The sequence below is a fragment of the Odocoileus virginianus genome, chromosome 26 (genome assembly GCF_023699985.2).
Source record: "Odocoileus virginianus isolate 20LAN1187 ecotype Illinois chromosome 26, Ovbor_1.2, whole genome shotgun sequence".
In the NCBI taxonomy this organism is placed as follows: domain Eukaryota; kingdom Metazoa; phylum Chordata; class Mammalia; order Artiodactyla; family Cervidae; genus Odocoileus; species Odocoileus virginianus.
In genome coordinates this window covers 14,875,143-14,893,006 of record NC_069699.1, presented here as the reverse complement: position 1 = coordinate 14,893,006, position 17,864 = coordinate 14,875,143, and the positions used below count along the sequence as shown (strand labels likewise).

Sequence of the window (17,864 nt, the reverse complement as noted above, 5' to 3'; positions counted from 1 at the left end):
TCCCTTCCCTGCATCCATGAGAGCTGGGGTTATTGTGTTCACTGCTGTGTCCCAGAGCCAGGCCCACTGTGGTGTTCACAGCAGTGTTCCCAGCGCATGAGGAGCAGTGCTGCCCTCTGAGTAGCCGAATGGAATCCCCTAGTGCTCTGCTTTTTCATTCTGTACCCAAAGACCCCTTCCAGCCACTGCTTCTCCTCACACAAACCCCTGACCATGAACAGGCACTGAAGGAACTTTCCACGGGTACCTCCTAGTCCCTAAGCACTAAGCCTTATAGATGCAGAGCCCTCATTGGACTTGGTCCAGGAGAAGAGACAACATCATAATTGTCATCTGTGTAGAAAGATTATCAGCCAGTGGCTACACAAGAAGACTCTATACGTAGATAATGGGGCTGGGCCTTTGTAGGAGTTTGCTAGCCAGGGGAGAGTACTCCAGGCATACAAATGTAAGCCAGATATGTGGTACTTGGCTCTGCACCCGTAGGCTTTTTCATGGCACACGTGGGGTGAGTCAGAAATGAGTGTAGATTTTCATGCATTTCCATGGTCCTCTTCATATTCTATACTCTCCTTAGACATTCATTTCCTCACTCTAGTATTCGAGGAAATAGACATCACAGTGTAGTGTGTGACTGACCACAGGCCTGGGGCCAGACCCCACCTCAGCTTAGCTGTGTGACCTTGGGCTTTCGCCAACCCAGTGCTCCCCAGTCTGTGGTTCCTGCCCCCGCCCTAGGCGCCATGGCCAGTAGTGTCTCCTGGCGCTTCCTGGTCATTGGTGTCCCCTTCAAACAGCTGCTGTGTTCGGGGGGCCCTGCAGCCTCGTCCTTGGTGGCCCTGCCATCTCCTGGCTGCTGCAGCCCTCCCCACACCCGTCCAACCACCCCGCACATCTGCCGCAAGTCTCCTGCCTCTCCTGCTCTTCCTTCCCTGGGACTCAAAGTGAGGAGGAAATCTGGACAGTGGTGTGTCTGACACGTTGAACCAGACAAGCAGAGAGACCCCCAAGCTGCCATGGGTAATAACTTTATTAATGTGGCGCTGCAGCAGCTTTCTCTGGAGCCACTGAAAGTGGGTCAGGGCTCTCCAGGGTCTGTGGGAGGGTCAGGTAAATGAGCCTGTTTTAAATTCCTGGGAAAACCATTCCAATTACAGGTGCTGTGTTCACCCTCCCCGTGGGAGCACTCTTGCTGGCATTCACCGTGGCCTCTCTGCACAGCCCAGACACTGAGAAGCAGTTGTGTTGAGAGACTGTCCCCAGCTCAGGGGGGAGGGGGCCATAGAACTGGGTCAGGCCCCTCCGTGGAGTTCCAGACTCCAAAGTGGGCTATTTCTCAGAGTGTCTAGTTTAGACCTTTTGCTTGGGCTAGAACAGAGGTTCAGATCTCTAATAAGCTTTTGCTTATTTTTTTTATCTCCTACCACATGGGCCTCCTGTTTTAAAAGTTTTGTCTGCCAGACTGCATTTGTTATTCATCGAAAGACAGTATAGTGAGTAGCAGTAAAGAAGCGATTGATGAGAAGGCTGATATTTTCCTTAGTTTCTATGCTGTAATGGCAGATGAAGTGGCTCTTGCAGTTTGGTGACAATGGCCACAGGCTCGAGGTTCTTTGTTGACTTCTGTTAACTCCCTGGACAGCTGTGCTTGGAGCCCAGGACACAGAGGAGGTTAATATCCAGCTGTTGCTAGTGGGCGTGGGGATATGGGTGGCCCGGGCCGCTGATGGCTTCCCCTTCCTCACTCTCCCTTTGGGAGGGAGCACGCCAAGGGTGGGGCCCGTGGGGAAGGGGGCGGGGGCATGTGGGAGTGAAGTCACAGCGCATCTGGGACGGGGCCTGTGACCATGAACTGGGGTACTTCTTGCCCCAAAATAACTCTTACTAGTCTTTTATTTTTAAAATATTTTATAAATTCCCATTCTGAGTTAAATACCTATTCCTGGAATCCTTTTCTTTTTCTTTTCCAACAGAGTTGGGACCTGGTGCAACAAACACAAAACTACCTGAAACTGCTGCTTTCCATAATTAACAATGACGGTGAGTCCGCTTCAGCCTGCCTCAAGCCAGTGGATGTTCGGGGTGTTCCCAGGTCTTGACAGCACCAGTGTGTGACTGTTGGAGCCTTTTGCTCTATGGGAGAAGGATATGGGGATTTGCTTATCATTGGTTGATTTATTCCATGTCCTCAAAACCCTAGAAAACAAAATTATGAACTTACGATCTGAAGCACACACAGGATGTTCCTACACTGGCTCAGCTGGCTGTGAGCTTTGAACCTCAGCCTTTTGTGTGAGGCTGCAGTGGCCTCTTCTGGTTCAGAAAGTTGAGAGAAAGTCAGTCTTGGCCTCTTCTTGCTCACATACAAGCCCATGGCAGGCCTGTTCTCCGGATGGTGCTCCAGCCAGTTTGACTGTTTTGATTGGATGATCCCATGATGCTCAGTGTCCTGGGGAAGTCTGACTCTGACTTTTCCTTATCAGTCAGGACTTGTGTGAGGTTGCACTTGCTTGAACAATATAACCAAGAAGGCCCAAGAGCAGAGCCAGGTGACAAATAGCAGAAACAGTCTCTCCTTGTCTCATATCCACTGTTTAGTTAGCTCAAAACCAGCAGTCATTTCAGACTTGTCTCCTGCTGTCTTAACTCCTCCAGAAGAGAGACACGGTCTCTGTCCCAGAGCTCACACTCATTGTCTTCGTTTGGGTCAGGTGCCCATCCTTCCACTGTGGCGGGGTTGGCGGGACATCCCATGCCTGCCCCTGGAGCTATGCTATGGTTCTGGGGTATCCTGGACCTCACCTCAGGCCTGGGCAGTGGCACAGCCCCTTCTCATCGCCTGTGTTTGCTTTTCTCCCGGCCACCTGTCCTGTGTTTCTGCATAGACGACAGCGGGCTGCTGGTGCACTGTATCTCAGGCTGGGACCGGACCCCCCTCTTCATCTCTCTCCTGCGCCTTTCCTTGTGGGCTGTGAGTACACATGGGCTGGGCTGGGGGTCAGGGAGCCTTCAGAGGCCTTTCCAGGGTCTGCTCTTGGGGAGCACTGAGCCTGTCTCCAGAAGCAGAGAGGGTTTGGCTTGAGGGACCTCAGGTGTCCAGAGCAGGAGTTGTAAAGTTTGACCCTCTTCCTGGGCTGTGGGGCAGCCTGGTTGTCAGGGGGCTGTGGGTGTGGTTCAGCCCCTGAGGCCGGGAGGGGGCCTCTCTCTGATCTGGACACATCTTTTCCAGGACGGGCTCATCCACGCGTCCCTGAAGCCTGCTGAGATCCTCTACCTCACAGTGGCCTACGACTGGTTCCTCTTTGGGTGAGCCTTTGGGGGACGGACGGCAGGCTGTGGGGTGGGGGCAGTGCCTCAGGAACCAAGTGTGTGCGTGGGTGCGGGGGCTCCTATGACAGGGTTGAAGGTGAAGATAGTCCCACCCCCTTGGGAAGACAGGAGGCACTGGTCAGGCCCCCCTGAGGCTGTGGGGCCAGAGCCATAGGCTCTCCCCGTCCTCCTGCCTGTGTGCTCCTGGCTCTGACTTCCTTGCCTTCTTGTTTCAGGCACATGCTGGTAGATCGACTCAGCAAAGGAGAGGAGGTGGGTACTGCTCACAGTCCACGAGCACATGTCAGGGCTCTGCGAGCTCTGGCTCCTGTACTCCAGAGAGGGACAGGATGGCAGTCTGTTTGGTGTCCACACTTTGGGAGCAGTTTCTTGCTTGGTCTGTGCTGGGGTCAGGCAGTGTGGCGGGAAGAAATCTAGCACCACAGCCCCCCGTGCTGCACCTCAGTCCCCCACTCTCTCAGGAAGGACACTTACCTGTGACCTTCATATGTCAGTCCTCGTCCCCTCTTTCTCTGCCATCCTTTTTACGGCTGACCTTGTTTTCTGCACTCAGCTTTGGAACCAATTTACAAGTCGTTGCTGTGCCCCTCACCTTTACAGCTGAAACCCAGAAGCTCTTCCTTGGCCTCTGTCCTCATCACACCCACTTGGCACCTTTAAGCCCTAGGGCCGTCCGTGCAGGCAGAGTCCTGCCTGCTCCTCACCACCAGCCCAGGCCCAGCCAGGGGCCCTGGGTCCCCTTCCTGTCTGGGCACTGTCCCTCCTTCCTCCTCTCTGCCCTGTCCACACAGCATCCTTTTTGTAACCTTCGCCTTGTTACTCTTTTTTCAGCCTATTTTCCCTATACGCAGACCTAGAGTTGGACTTGAGTATGTTCCCTAGTTGTGCCACTTATTACCTGGGTGACCTTGGAAAGTGTGATTAACCTTGAGTCTCCTGGTGTCCATCCTGACGCCTCACAAGGAGAATGAGTCCAGATGCCCAGCGTGGGAGTTGCACGCAGTGCTGTCTCTTTCTCCACACCCCCACCCCCCATTTTCTTGAAGCATCCTTCTCCCTTCCTGAGGCTGCCTCTTTCTGGGATCTTATCTTGTGCCTTTTTTTGTTCCTCCCTCTCAGCTGCTCCTCTCCCCTTGCAAATCTCTTCTGAGCACTTATCGCATCTGCCAGAACTGCAGAGTTCATAAGCCTGTTCCTTAGAGGCCTCCGTGAACTGTCAGAGGCGGTGACTTTGGCACGGAAGGCTTATGAGCCCCTCTACAGCCTCCCGTTTTGAGCCTTGCCCCAGGACCTGCCACCCGCCCACCACCACGCTGTCCCCACCCGCCGAGGCAGGCCAGATTTCACCTCAGAGACTGGACGGGGGTGCAGCTGAGCCCAGTGGGTTCTGGATTCAAACCCTGGCCATGTCTTAGTGTAACCAAGAGGGTCTCCTCAGCTAGGAGGGCGGGTAGAAGGTGGGCTTTTCTCTTAGCCCGCCTTCCCTCCTTCCCACTTCATACATACAAGATACCGATACTTTAAAAACATGCAAAAGGCTGGGACTTGTTAAACAGCCCTCTGTACCCTTCCTTTGCCTTTGAGATTCTCTGAGCACATTAGCATATTAAAGTCTGAAAAGGCTGTAATGAAGACAGCTATTTCATTTTATGTAAGAGGGAATTCCCTGGCAGTCCAGTGGTTAGAACTCTGTGCTCAGGACTCCATGCCTTCATTGCTGAGGACCCAGGTTCAATCCTTGGTCAGGGAACTAAATTCCCACAAGCCAAAAAAAAAAAAGAAATTATGTAACAGTTTTCAAACTGTACTGACCTTGGCGCCCTCCTTCCTCTTTTTGAGGAAATCTTACAGGGCTCTGGGATACTTTAGGTGTTTCTCCCAAGTGAGGGGTTGATGGACCACATCTTTCAGAATCACTGCAGAGACAGTGCATTGTGTGTACCTTGCAGAGGCCGAATGGACGTGGGTGCTGGCTGGAAGCAAAAAGGGTGTTTGCCCACAGAAACAGGGATGTGGATGTGGGGCCAGAATTCAGGGCCTCTGCCTGCCTTAGCCCGCCTCAGCGTTCATCCTGACCCTGGTCTCTGAGCAGTGCAGTCTTTGGGCCTGAACCACACTGTTCCTGGGTATTTCCCCTATGAAATCTGATTCCTTACCCTTCCATGATGTTCCTGCTGTGTCTTGCCTCCAGATTCTCTCTCCCAGCTGTCCTTCCCTGTGACTCTGTCTGCATGGTGTTCTCAGGAGAGACTGTGGGGGAGAAGCAGCTATTATCTTCATCTTTTTCAGTAGCTTGAGAACACATGTGTTGAACTTGAAGATGGTTTGAAACATCCCTGGCTTACCCTCTTGCGTTCTCAGGAAGCAAACATAGTCCCTTCCTTCCTTGCCCAGCCCAGGCATGCCTGCCTGAACTGCTGCGCCCTCTCTAGCACCCATTCCATTTCCACACCAGAATATCTGACAGGGTCCCCGGAGCAGGGCTGCTGTCTGGCAGGGGTGACCAGGGTCCCTGGCTGCCCTCTCCTGGGAGTCTAGCCACCTGGATCCTTCTCCCCAGAGAAGACTATCTTCTTATGTGTGCTGCTTTTTGGTCTGTTTCTTAGATTTTTTTCTTCTGCTTCAATTTTTTGAAGCATATCATCTCTGAAGAGTTCTCTGCTCTGAAGACACAGAGGTAAGGAGAGACCTGCTCTTGCTGGAAGGCAGGTGCACTGGGAGGGGCTGTGCTAGGGCAGGTAGTCTCGCTTGCCGTCTTCTCCCCGCCCTGCTTCCCCGCATGCTGGGCAGGCTGGCCTTCTGTCCCTGCCTTCCTTCTGAGGGCACATAGGGGTAACTGGGGAGGGCCAGAGGGTGAAGAGGCTCATCTTGTGACTAGGGGTGCAGGGCATGTTGCTGGAGGGAAGGGATGGGGAGACCCCCAAGCTGCCCATGCGACCACCTCCGAGGCCAGAGTCCTCCTCCCTTAGTTGCTGCAGAGGTGTGTCTGTGCAGCCCCCCACCACGGAGCAGTGTGCTCACACTTTGGCACACACAGGGGTCTAGGCCTGGTGATTGCTTTAGGACCCCTGTGAGGGTTGGTGTCTGTGCCGTGTTCCCTCACCTTCCAAGTCCAGGCCCCCTAATGTGTTGGGCCAGACTTGACCTCTGAGGGGCCATGCTGACAAGAAGCAGGCTTTGCTGGCCTCCCGGAAGTGAGCCTTGGCCTTTTGCAACAGGCTAGGTAGGACCTGTCTCCACTGAGTTCAAGCTTCTTTTTCAGTTGGGCAGCATAGTGGGAGACAGAGGAGACCTCCCAGTCCAATCTGGAGCTCACTGTTCTGGGTTCTGTTTATAGGAGGAAGAGTTTGCCAGCTCGGGATACAGGCTTCACCGTGGAAGATATCTGCATGCTGAGTGAGTTATGGGCCCTGGCGGACTTGTCTCTGTGCATCTTTCTGAGTATAGACCACATAGGGATTGTTTGTTCTAGAAACTTCTCTTTCCAGTCGTATGGTATAAAAGAGGTGGGGGACCCCTTATAGGTGAAGATAACGTGCTGACTGATGGTCCTGGCCTCTTTTCAGGGCGGAAGGACCGTGGCAGCACCACCAGCCTTGGCAGTGACTTCTCTCTGGTCATGGAGAGCTCCCCAGGAGCCGCCGGGAGCTTCACCTATGAGACTGTGGAGCTGGTCCCTGCAGGAGCACAGACTCAGGCAGCTTGGTGAGGGCCAGGCTGGAACTGAGCTTGCTAACAGCTGGGAGCCAGGGCTCCAGCTCCAGGGAGCCCCAGGAACAAAAGGGCCCCAACAGTCGGCCTAAGAGCTCAGCTGCCTGCCCTGCTGTCTCTGCTGGGCCTCAGAGGCCAGCCATCTGGTTGGGGAGTGATGCTGCCATGCTGGCCCAAGAGCATCAAGGGCCAGTGTTCCCTGTGGGACAAAGGAAGAAGCTGCAGGGCTGGGCAGGTGGGGTGGGGTGAGGGGAGGGTGTTAAAGGGACTTCATGGGGGCACTCCCTTGTATCAATTGCCTGGGAGGTGGGGCCAAGCTTAGGAAAAGAAAGAAGTACAGAGTAGGAAATGATGGTTGCAGATCAGGAGTTCATTTGACGGTCAGCTACTTTGAGAATCAGATGACTTTTCTCCCTGGACAAAGGGCTCGAGATTTTGTACAACACTTTAACGAGTTTTAAAACTTGTTCAGAATCTGTTGCCCAGCATGTGCACTGAGGCCAGTAGGTCAGTGTGTTTGGACGCCATAGTCCCTCTGTGAAGACCCAGCTCTCGTTGCCCATGGCCAAGCCCAGGGGAGTGCTTAGTGTACCCACTCCCATGTGGCATTTTTCCAGTGAAAGTAAAAACTGGGCCCAGAGACTCAGCTCAGGTGAGCAGAGGGTGGGCCTGAGGTGGTCCTTCACCAGCAGCCCTGTCTTCCCACCACAGGAGGAAGAGCCACTCCTCCTCTCCACAGAGCATGCTCTGGAACCGGCCACAGCCCTCCGAGGACCGCCTGCCTCCCCACCAGGGTCTGGTGGAAGCCAAGTCCTCCAGCTCCTCATCCTCGAACCATTCTGACAACTTTTTCAGGATGGGTAGCAGTCCCCTGGAGGTCCCCAAGCCCAGGTGAGGAGCTCCAAAGTCCTTCCCTCTTGATAAGACTGGAGCATGGGATTCCAGGGCACACGGCCTGGTAGGTGGTATATCCAGGAGACCAGAGGGGATCGACAGACTTGCAGGCTCCCCCACTGTTTGGAGGATGAGTTCATGTTTGGGTACAGAGTGAAAGCAGGTTCACAGAGCAATCTGAGACCCCTCCCTCCTGGAGCCCTGGCCGATGGGGAGTCGGGAAGGTGGAGCAGTTGTGATGTGATGGACAAGGAGTCGGGGCTGCCACCACCTGCTGCCTTTGCCAGGTCTCAGCCCCTGTGAATGCCACATTCCGATTAAAGAGGCGGAGCTGGGTCCTCTTGAGTTGCTTCTGGCTCTCCCATTCCTTGTCTGAATTGGTGGGGCACGGAAGAGAATGGACAGTAGGGAATCAGGCTAGATGTGTGTGGCTGGGGCAAAGCTCACAAGATGTTCACCCAGCAGGAGAGCAACTCAGCCAGGACGGACAGGTGGGCCTGGAATGTGCTGCCGAAATGATGTTTCTCTGGTGAGATTAAAGCTGAGCGCCGGGCAGGCTTAGGATTGAGGGATGGCCTGGCATTTGGAGAAAGGATTTCCTCACTGACCTCATACCTTCCATGTCATACAGCCAAGGAAGAAATCTTGTGATTTATTTTGTTTTCTAAAGCCTTGAGAATGTCTGGTCCTTCTGGAAAGAACAGAGCAGTGTGCAACTTGAGAGGTCCTTAACAAATGCCATGGAGAAAAGACCTTTAGCAGAAAAATCATAAGTATTAAAGTCCACTCCAGATTCAAGCCTAGCTCTGTCTGATTTTCCAGAATTTCAGGTCTTTCCTTGTAGCAGACAATTTACCAAAGAGGAAACTGAGCCCAAAGGTGGCAAACTTACTATATAAGAAAAGACCTGAAACTTTGGAAAATCTCCTTCCTTCGCCATCCTCTGGTTTTTCCTTTCTGGGCAAAGACAGGCACTGGAGGAAGGTGGGGAAGAGCACCCTCCCCTCGCAGGCTGAGCGGGTCAGCTCTAGGCTAGTAGGAGCTGCACTGTCCAGAGGGGTCACCTCTGAAGGTGAGCCCTTCAACTCCTAGCACCGCCATGTCTGACAAGGCTGTAGCTGAGTCTGGTAAGCAAAGGCCACAACCCGTCTGTCCCCACGGGTTGGCGGAGGCAGCTGAGCAGAGGTGGCACCCGGCAGATAAGCCCCCTGGCTGTGCTCGCTCACATCCTTGGTGCCACTCCATGTCCCTGTGTCGGCTTTCCTCAGGGCTGCTGTGGGGCTGCTGCGGCACCGCGTGACCCTCACTCTTGCGGGCTGGAGCTCTTGTTCACCATCCCTCCTTTTCTGCCTGTGCAACATTGCTGACAACTGGAAAGGAAACCAGAAGATTCCCCTAGACTCCTGGGTCCTCCTGGTCTTAATTGTCCAATTGTTAGGGCTCCCCTACTGAGGCAGTACCCCACCACACACCTTAGCTCTTTATCATTTTCTTCTTCCCGACATTCATTCCAATTTTGTGATCATTTCCCCTCTGTCTCCCCAGTGGTTATCCACCTGCACTGGGCTCAAATGCTTATGGTTGGTCCAGGATGGTCCAGAAGGCTGAGGAGGATTGGGAGGATCGGGGGTGTCCTCCTGAACTTGGGACCCTGTGAGCTGCGGCCTGGCGGAGGCGGCTGGAATAACTGGACCAGAATGGGGCTCAAGGCCTTGGAGAAGCATGGGGTGGATGGCTGTGTGGGCTGTTCTGATGGCTCTGCTGGGCTGTTCTGGCAGTGCTTGCTTGTAGCCAGGCTGGACTAGGAGACAGGGTTCCGGATTGGATGCTTGTTTGCCAGGGGTTTTGAAAGACTAGATTCTGATTTGGAGCATTCTAATTATAATTATGTATCTCCATTAACATTAAAATTAATTTAGTCTTTCTTATCTTAAAGAGCCTGAGGGATCCTGTCATTAGCTTTCCTGCTAATCTTCGGTAGCAATAACCAATCAGCTTTTTAATGCAGCAGGAGGAGCTGTGTGGAAAGCTATGTGTGACAGCCAAAATTCCCCTAATAATATGAATTCTCTGGGTTTCATATGCTGCAGAGTCCTAAATTCTACCAGTGTATCTCTCTTTTTTTTTAAATTAAATTTTTTTTTTTTTAATTGGAGGATAATTACTTGACAGTGTTGTGCTGGCTTCTCCCATACTACCATGTGTGAATCAGCCATAAGTGTGCACTGGGCTGGGCTCCCTGTGCTCGCTACACAGAAGCTTGCCACGAGCTGCCTGTTTTACACATGGCAATGTGTATGTTTCAGTGCTACTCTCTCAATTCTTCCCACCCTCTCCTCCCCACCCACCCCCCACCATGTCCATATTAGCATAGCTCATTTAAGGTAGGACTTGCTGGGAAAGAAATTGGGGGAGCTTTGTCCAGAGTTAAGAAATAGGTGTCGGGTTAGGAAGAAGGTTCTGTGGGGTGCTGATTCTGATCCAGTCCCAACCCCATACCCCTCACTGGCAAGACTGGTGGCCCTTTTGTATCCTTAGTTGTCACTACAGTAGCTTCTGAGTTGTGTTTCTGGACCACTGTTAAATCTCTTGTCATCTGCAGTGCTGGGCTGGGAAGAGGCAGGACGCCTCCCTGAGGCCTGGTCAGTAAGGTGCCCCTCTCCGTACGGTCTTGGTCTCTGCTCCAGGGCCAGACATCTCGGAGGCTGGGGATTGCTAGCATTGCACCGTCCTTGCCTGGGGTGGGAGGATGCTATCGCTGGGCCCAGCTGGAGGCCAACCTGCCTGAGGAGCAGATGAACTTGCCTGAGGGACATCCAGCAGCCTGGTTGAATAGCTGAGTGACAACATAGGCACCAACTCTGCTGCCCAGATAGCCACTCCTCCCCCATCCTTCCCCACCTACTAGCTGCTTGTTACAAGCAATGGGCTATGTCCCAGGCTGTGTTTAATGAGGCAGGGAAGCCAGGTTGCTTTATGTGACACATAGGGTTCCTGTCCCATGTTTGATGGGTTCTCACTTGGGGCTATAGGTCCAGACCAGGGATGAGTGGTGAGGAGTGTTAAGGCATGGCCAGCTTGAGACTGAGATGGGTAAGAGAAAACTTGGAGCCTCAAAAGACTTCTCCTTGGGCTGCTGCAGAAATGCAGAGGTCCCTGGTTCTCACACACTCACACACACACACACACACACACACACACACAGCAATGCTGGATGAGTGGTGAGGAGTGTTAAGGCATGGCCAGCTTGAGACTGAGATGGGTAAGAGAAAACTTGGAGCCTCAAAAGACTTCTCCTTGGGCTGCTGCAGGAATGCAGAGGTCCCTGGTTCTCACACACTCACACACACAGCAATGCTTGAAGTCCAGGCTGGGGGAAACTTGATAATCTTTCAAATCTGATAAATCTTGTCCTAGCTGTTGCTGAGTTTGAACACTTCCCTTCTGAGCTCATTTTTTTCATCCCATCATTAAAGTAGGAATAGTGATCTTTGTCTTCAGAAGTTTGGGTTTAAGTGAGGTGACCTTGGAAGCACTGTCAGCTCTACCATTTTCCAGTTTGAGGATGGCTTGGCCCCATGTCCCCTCCAGTCCTGTAGGTAGATGGGTGGAGGTGGATGCTGTGTGTACTTGAGTTAAGGTGTAGGGCAGAAGGGCATGGGGCTTATTAAAGCTGCTTGCGTTACCTGTGCCCTGGGGCTAACTTGAAGGTTTTCCCTCCTTCTTTCACTTGGCAGGTGCAGTTGCTTCCTTCTGGTAACTGTTTCCTGTCATCTTTACGGCATCCCCTCTCACCAGCTAATTTATTTATTTATTTTTTCACCAGCTAATTTAAATTGGCACTTACAAGTACCTCTGTGCTTCGTATAGCTCCTTGCTCTCAAACCCAAGAACTCAGTGGTTATGTTACTATGCAACCCTTTCTTTGACAAAAGCCTCAAATAGAAAGGTTCATTTGGAGCCTGTGTACTCAACTCTTGAAAAAGATGCAGAAGATGGTTGGCTGCTTGCTGAGATTACTCTGACCCCTGGGAATCATGCGTCCTGTTGCTATTTATGTGACCTGCTCCATGCCGCAGCTGTCCCTTGGCCGCTTCAAGCATGGCTCTTGCCTGGCGGTGCTGCCTGCCTGATAGGGGAAGTACAGGGAAGGTAGCCTAGAAGACCAGGAGCCCTTGCTGTCTGTAACCACATTCTACCTGGCTGTCTTTTTCCCATTGGAAGTGTGAGTCTCGATAGCCCTGGGGAGTGGGGTTAGGAGCATGGAACCCCCGTGTTCCCTGTTCTAGACGTCCCTCATCCTGCCCAGCCTCCTCTATTTCACGTTACTTTCATTCCCTCAACACTTTGCTGTCTAACAATTGTTTTCCCCAAAACTGGAAGAGAATGTTTATCTTAAACTTGGAGCAATAGATGAGGTTTGTGGAGGCAGGCTGACCTCAAGAGGGGTTGCACGGACATGAGACCCCAGCATGACCCAGAGAAAGCACAGGACCGGCCCCAGACTGTGGCCTGCAGCTTGCTCTTAAGTGTTAGTCAGCTGTTTGATTTATAAACAGTTAAGGATCACCAAAGATACAGCATCTGGCCGCCAAGCTTCTCCACCTGGGAAGAAGGAAGCCCTGCTCTGTCATCACCAGGGCTTCCACCAGGTAGCAGCCCACATCCTGTCCTCATCCACACCCTGTCGTCACACACCTTCCAGGGTAGACCAGGAGCAAGGAATATGGCAAGTCCCTATGTTTCAGGAGATTCCAATTCATGGCAGCTTTAATATGGACAGCCATCTGTTTTCCGTGGTCTCAAGGTGATTCTGTTGTATGACAAAACCGTAATCAAACTTGGCTCTAAAAAATAAAAATCTCTTCTTGTACTCACTAACTGTGGTGGAACCTTGGGCAAGTGTCTTCCCCTATCTGGGCTGCCATTTCTCTGCCTCTAAGATGGAGATGGTTTAGAATTAGCAGAGATGTAATGCTGGCCAGAGCTGCACTCAGTTTGGCCACTGCTTGCAGATAAAGCTGGCCTGGGGACCCAGGGGACTGTCACCTCAGTCTAGAAGTCCTTGACACCAGCCAGTTGGGTGGGCCAAGGTCAATTCATTTTTCAGTTCCCTACCCCCCTATACCACAATTCATGCTTCTGCTCTGTTTCTGGGTCCCTACAGGAAAACCTTCTGCTATTCTTGAATTAAAGGATAAAGGGTCAAGCATCAAAGATGATGCACCTCTGGGGACAGGGACCTGGTGTAGCTGATGGAAGGGCCTTGTTTGATGTTTCCCTATCTCCTCCCCCACCCCCACCGACTGGGCCACTGTCCAGAGACAGCAGAGAAGGCTTGGCTGTGAGTGGGGAGCTGGTGGCAGTGGTATATTCCCAGTGCAGCTTTCCTTTCCCCACATCCCGCAAACCTCTATTTGAAAAAGGTCTGATGAAGCTGTCAAGTTGGCTGCCTGATTCATCCCTCCCCTTTGGGCATAGCCAGTGAGTTTGCTGGGTTGATGCTTGTGAATACAAACTTTGGCTCCTGAAAGGCACTGCAGAGGAAGAGGGTGGGGCTCAGGGCACCCGTCACCCTCCTTTTCAATCTAGGTCACCACGTCCACCATCCCCAGGAGACTCATTCTCTCATCTCTCCGATAGGACCTCAGTGATCCTGGGCTCTGCGTTGCCCACCCTGCCCGTCTCCATGCCAGGAATGTGAGGTGATCCTGCCTCTCTGGCTCCTGGAGCAGTCTTGCTCCCCTCCTTGTGGTGCTATTGAGATTTTACTTGTTCGGTTAGGCAGAGCAGGCATGCCCTGATCCCTGGCTTTGGTTGCTGGCTCACCTTTGTCACCATGCTTTGCTCTTGTTCTTTTGCTCCTGTAAATCTTTGCATGAAGTATTGTCCTCACAGCTAAGCCTGCCTTATGGTCTTGACTCTTCTCTCTTGGCCATAAGCTATGCAGCAGTTTTTGCACTTTGGGAGAAAGTGGTTGACTCTACAGATGCTCTTCCAATAGGCCCCTGTGGCCAGGTCCCAGGGCTACCACAGCCCCACCCCCACCCCAACTGTTCCAGGGCCTCCCCTGTCAGGCACATGACTGACTACATCATCTCCCCTCTCTCTCCTCTTTGCCCCAGATCAGTGGACCATCCCCTGCCCGGATCCCCTCTCTCCACAGACTTTGGCAGCTGGCAGATGGTAACAGGCTGTGGCAGTATTCAGGAACGGGCTGTCCTGCACACAGACTCCTCTCTCCCTTTCAGCTTCCCGGATGAGCTCCCTAACAATTGTCTGTAAGTGTCTTGCTTAAGAAGACAGGATGCCCCTTCCCCTGCCTGTGTCAGAAGCCGCCAAGCAGTCAAGTGCTGGCCAGGAATGAGGTGGCAGCTGGCCCCAGGGAGCTGGCCTGGGCTCCCTGCCCCTTCTGAATGTCTCCACTACGTATACCTCACTGGTCTTGCCCCCTGAGGTGTGAAGGGGGCTGATGAGCTGCTCAGGAAGGGTGCTGGAGTGTGTTCACTCTCCCCAGCCTCTGACACCCATCCATGGGTGTCTTGGGGCACACCCCTAGGGAAAGCTGGCTGGACTCTAACTATAGAGGATGCTATTTCGGTCCAAGTCTTTGCCTGACATGAGAATCCTTTGAAAGCAGAACAGTGGGGTAGTGAAGGTAGGTGTATGGTGGAGACAGAGCCAGAATGGAGCTGGGTTAGCCCAAGGGCTGTGCTCCCAAGCAGAACCGAGGGTTCCTTGCTGTTCCCTGGCCCCTTTTGTCATCTGTTTTTGCCTCTGGTCAGGAAAGAAAATTGGACGGGAATACTAAAGCCCACGCCTATAAACTCCTCTCCCTCCAAGGCTCCAGTACTGGGCCTCCAGCTCAAGCAGTGCATCTACTTGAGCAGCTGCTTCTCAGGCTGCCCTGCCCCCTGCCTGCTCTGCTGTTTCACGGATGTCAGATGGCAGGGAGCCTCCGGTGGCCTGGGGAGCAGGATCTGCTTCTCAGCTGTGGCTGCCTGAGGGCCTTCAACTCCCCACCACCCACCATTGCCCCTGCCATGGGCTGAATGAGCTTCAGGTGCTGGGTGGTTGTCACCACCTTCAGGATCAGCTCATGCTCTCCAGTACTGACAGGTTGGAGGCAGGTTGCCCTTGGAAGCTGAGGCGGATTCTGCCTAGGGCAGGCAGGGGCCAGACCTTGGGATTCCCAGATGGTCCTCGCAAGCCCTGGCCCTGCATCTCAGGAGTAGCCCAAGGACTTCAAAGGCCTCTAGGGCTTGGCTCAGCCTTCTCTATAGCCACTCCCTTAAGCCAGAAATAAGATCTCTTAGAAAAATTAAAGACATAGTTCTCTTCGTGTTTCCGTAGGCTCTTGCTATTGAAGCCAAACACCCTAGGAGCTGCAGGAAGCTGACATCTCTTCCCCTGCATAATAGCACCCTCACTTACCTGGCATTAGCCACTGAAATGGGCAGCTTCAGCCCTGGATCCTGTAATTAATGCCTTAGGTAGTTCTCTGTGCTCCCAGCCATTCCTCAGGTTCTGGGTGATTCCCAGAGGAGGGCTAGGTTCTCCATGATCCCATGGCCTCTGAGATTGCAGGGTGGGCATGGACTCAGGGTTGATGACTGGTGAGATCACATAGTATGTGGGTTCAGTGCTTTGGCTTTGGTGTCAGAGAGAAATTAAATCCAAATCCCAGCTGTTAGGTTTACAAGTTCTGTCTTGGGGTTGAACCCTTGACTGCTGTGAGCCTGCTAGCTCATATCTTGAGAGGGAATGACACTGTAGGAGCTCTGCCCACCTTGTGTCCTCAAGCGGATCACATCCTCTCTGGGCTCCAGGTATCTTGTTTCTAAAAGAGGTTGTGATCTTTTCCCTTTCTGCCTCCCAAAATAGGGGGCAGTGAAAATGCGCACATATGGACCTTCAGGTAGTCCTGTGAATATGAACTACTAATCTGAATTTCTCCTGGTTATATGCTCTGAGGGAAAGCTAAAGAGGCACACATGGTCTCCAGCCTATGTGAAAACTAATTAGGAAGTAAAGAAGATCTAGGGCCTCGAATCTCCCCCACATGCCAAGAGAGACTTGGGAGTTGTTCATGGTATTGCAGGAGTCCAGGATCAGCCTCACTTCTTTGTGCTCCTGCTACAGTTATTTGACTTTTCTTCGCCCTAGAACTTGCTGCTACTTCTGCTATTGCTGGTGTTTCGCTCTCTCACACACACAAGCACGCATACACACACCCCACTCCCAGCAGTCTACTTTTCTGGGGTCTGTTGTCTCCATACGTAAGCCCTGGACTGTCATTTATCCTCATACCTCCAATGTGCTCCCCAGGCCCCAGGTACAAGTCATCTGGACTTGGGAATTGGGGATATCGCTGCTGCTTCTGACAGATTCACAGGAAGAATTACCCAGACGTTGGTCTCTAAGGGGAAATTTTGGAGGGAGTTGGTGTTCAGGGCTGGTCTTGGTGCTTAGGTGGATAGGAACGTGAGAGCTCATCTCATGTAGGTCTGTGACCTTTTCCCTAATTCCATCCCTCCTCCCCCTAGACTTCATAACTTTGAGTCCAGAGGTTGTGTGTGGTTGGTACCTCAGCCCTTTTCTATGCATGACCCTTCAGGTTACCAGATAGTCTCATGTGGAATTCACACTTCTTGTTATCCTTTTTGACTTGTGATAAGTGCCTGTAGAGGCCAGGAAAGGAAAAGTAGAATCAGAAAGGAAATCCTGCTGGAAAAGCCAGCCCCTTCCCCGAGGTTTCCCTGGGGACTGCAGTGACTAAAGGTGAGGGCTCTGGCCTCTCCAGGTAGGAAGAGCAGCCTGAGGGAGAATTTAAGATGGGAACAGGACCGAATGTTTGGTGCCTGAACCGCACGGGCAGCATGGCCAGGGGCAGATGCTGGCCTTGTACTGGCGAATGCAGGACAGCCAGTGGGGCGTAAGGATGAGAATGATGGATCCTGCCCCGGGATAATGCATTAATTCTCTCTTTCCCTCCCTCCCCACAGACTTACAGCCCTGAGTGAACGAGAGACCCGGCTACAGGAGGTGCGCTCAGCCTTCTTGGCTGCATATAGCAGCACAGTGGGGCTTCGCGCAGCAGCCCCCAGTCCCTCTGGTGCCATCGGTGGCCTGCTGGAGCAGTTTGTCCGTGGCGTTGGACTCCGGGGCACCAGCAGCAGCACCTTATGAAGCAGCCAGCCCACGACAGCTTCCTGATCCTCTCTCACCTGAGCGGAATCAAAGCCATGCCCAGCCAAGGGGTGCTTCAAGGTCGGGGGGGAACGTCCCTTCACCATCATGCACACGGCAGCCCCGAAGCTGAGCAGGACCGAGGACGGGGTTCTCCCACCCCCAGCTTCCTGACTGGTGTCTGCCGACCCACTTGTCACTGCCTCCCACCCTTGTTAGTCTTTGCCAGGATTCCTGTCAACTCTCAGAACTGTGTAGCATTTCCCTGGAGTCTTGGGGGAGGCTGAGACTTCACAAAAGACCTCCAGTTTCCATTCTTGTGTCCTGGGGAGGAGGGCTCACCTGCACTGAAAATGAGGCAGTTTAACACAGATCACAAAATGAAATCAAAGTCTTTTTGAACAGCTACTTTCTTGCATCATTTGGTTGCTGTCTTTGTGGAGTTGATTAGAAGGTTCTCACTTTCCTTCCTTTTGCTAAAAGAAGGAGCTTTTATAGGGGGGATGGAGGAACATAGGAAGCAGGAAGAGATTGGAGACTTGGATGTGCCTCTTAATTCCTGAGCCATGAGAGTCTCCAGTGAGATGGCAACACATTAGCAGTAGGCTGTTAAGGTTGGAACAGTGGTCCTCAGGCCTGAATGGGCCCCAGTCACTTGGGGAGCCTGTTGATCCATGCAGATTTCCAGGGCTTCCTGAAATTTAGACTTGAAGTTGCTGAGATCTTCATTAAGCTGGAAT

The 17,864-nt window shown here is 52.6% G+C and overlaps 1 protein-coding gene and 1 long non-coding RNA gene across 4 annotated transcripts in view; one reads left to right on the top strand and one right to left on the bottom strand.

Annotated features, from left to right (window-relative positions):
* The window catches only part of MTMR14 (myotubularin related protein 14), a 44,090-nt gene extending 26,558 nt beyond the window's left edge, over positions 1 to 17,532 (top strand). For 2 of the 3 annotated variants that reach the window (XM_070455568.1, XM_070455570.1), the window contains 10 exons: positions 1,974 to 2,040; positions 2,886 to 2,971; positions 3,230 to 3,306; positions 3,546 to 3,582; positions 5,937 to 6,007; positions 6,668 to 6,726; positions 6,897 to 7,035; positions 7,753 to 7,932; positions 14,061 to 14,216; positions 16,941 to 17,532. In XM_070455568.1, coding sequence (XP_070311669.1) covers positions 1,974 to 2,040; positions 2,886 to 2,971; positions 3,230 to 3,306; positions 3,546 to 3,582; positions 5,937 to 6,007; positions 6,668 to 6,726; positions 6,897 to 7,035; positions 7,753 to 7,932; positions 14,061 to 14,216; positions 16,941 to 17,124 — 1,056 coding nt within the window. In that variant the 3' untranslated portion in view covers positions 17,125 to 17,532. The remainder of the gene's footprint in view (positions 1 to 1,973; positions 2,041 to 2,885; positions 2,972 to 3,229; positions 3,307 to 3,545; positions 3,583 to 5,936; positions 6,008 to 6,667; positions 6,727 to 6,896; positions 7,036 to 7,752; positions 7,933 to 14,060; positions 14,217 to 16,940) is intronic. The other variant, XM_070455569.1, reaches the window with a different exon arrangement.
* Positions 1 to 17,864, bottom strand: part of LOC139031223 (uncharacterized) — a 57,479-nt gene that overhangs the window by 3,946 nt on the left and 35,669 nt on the right. Inside the window, exon 2 of the long non-coding RNA XR_011483642.1 lies at positions 5,487 to 5,580. This is a non-coding gene — a long non-coding RNA (uncharacterized lncRNA). The remainder of the gene's footprint in view (positions 1 to 5,486; positions 5,581 to 17,864) is intronic.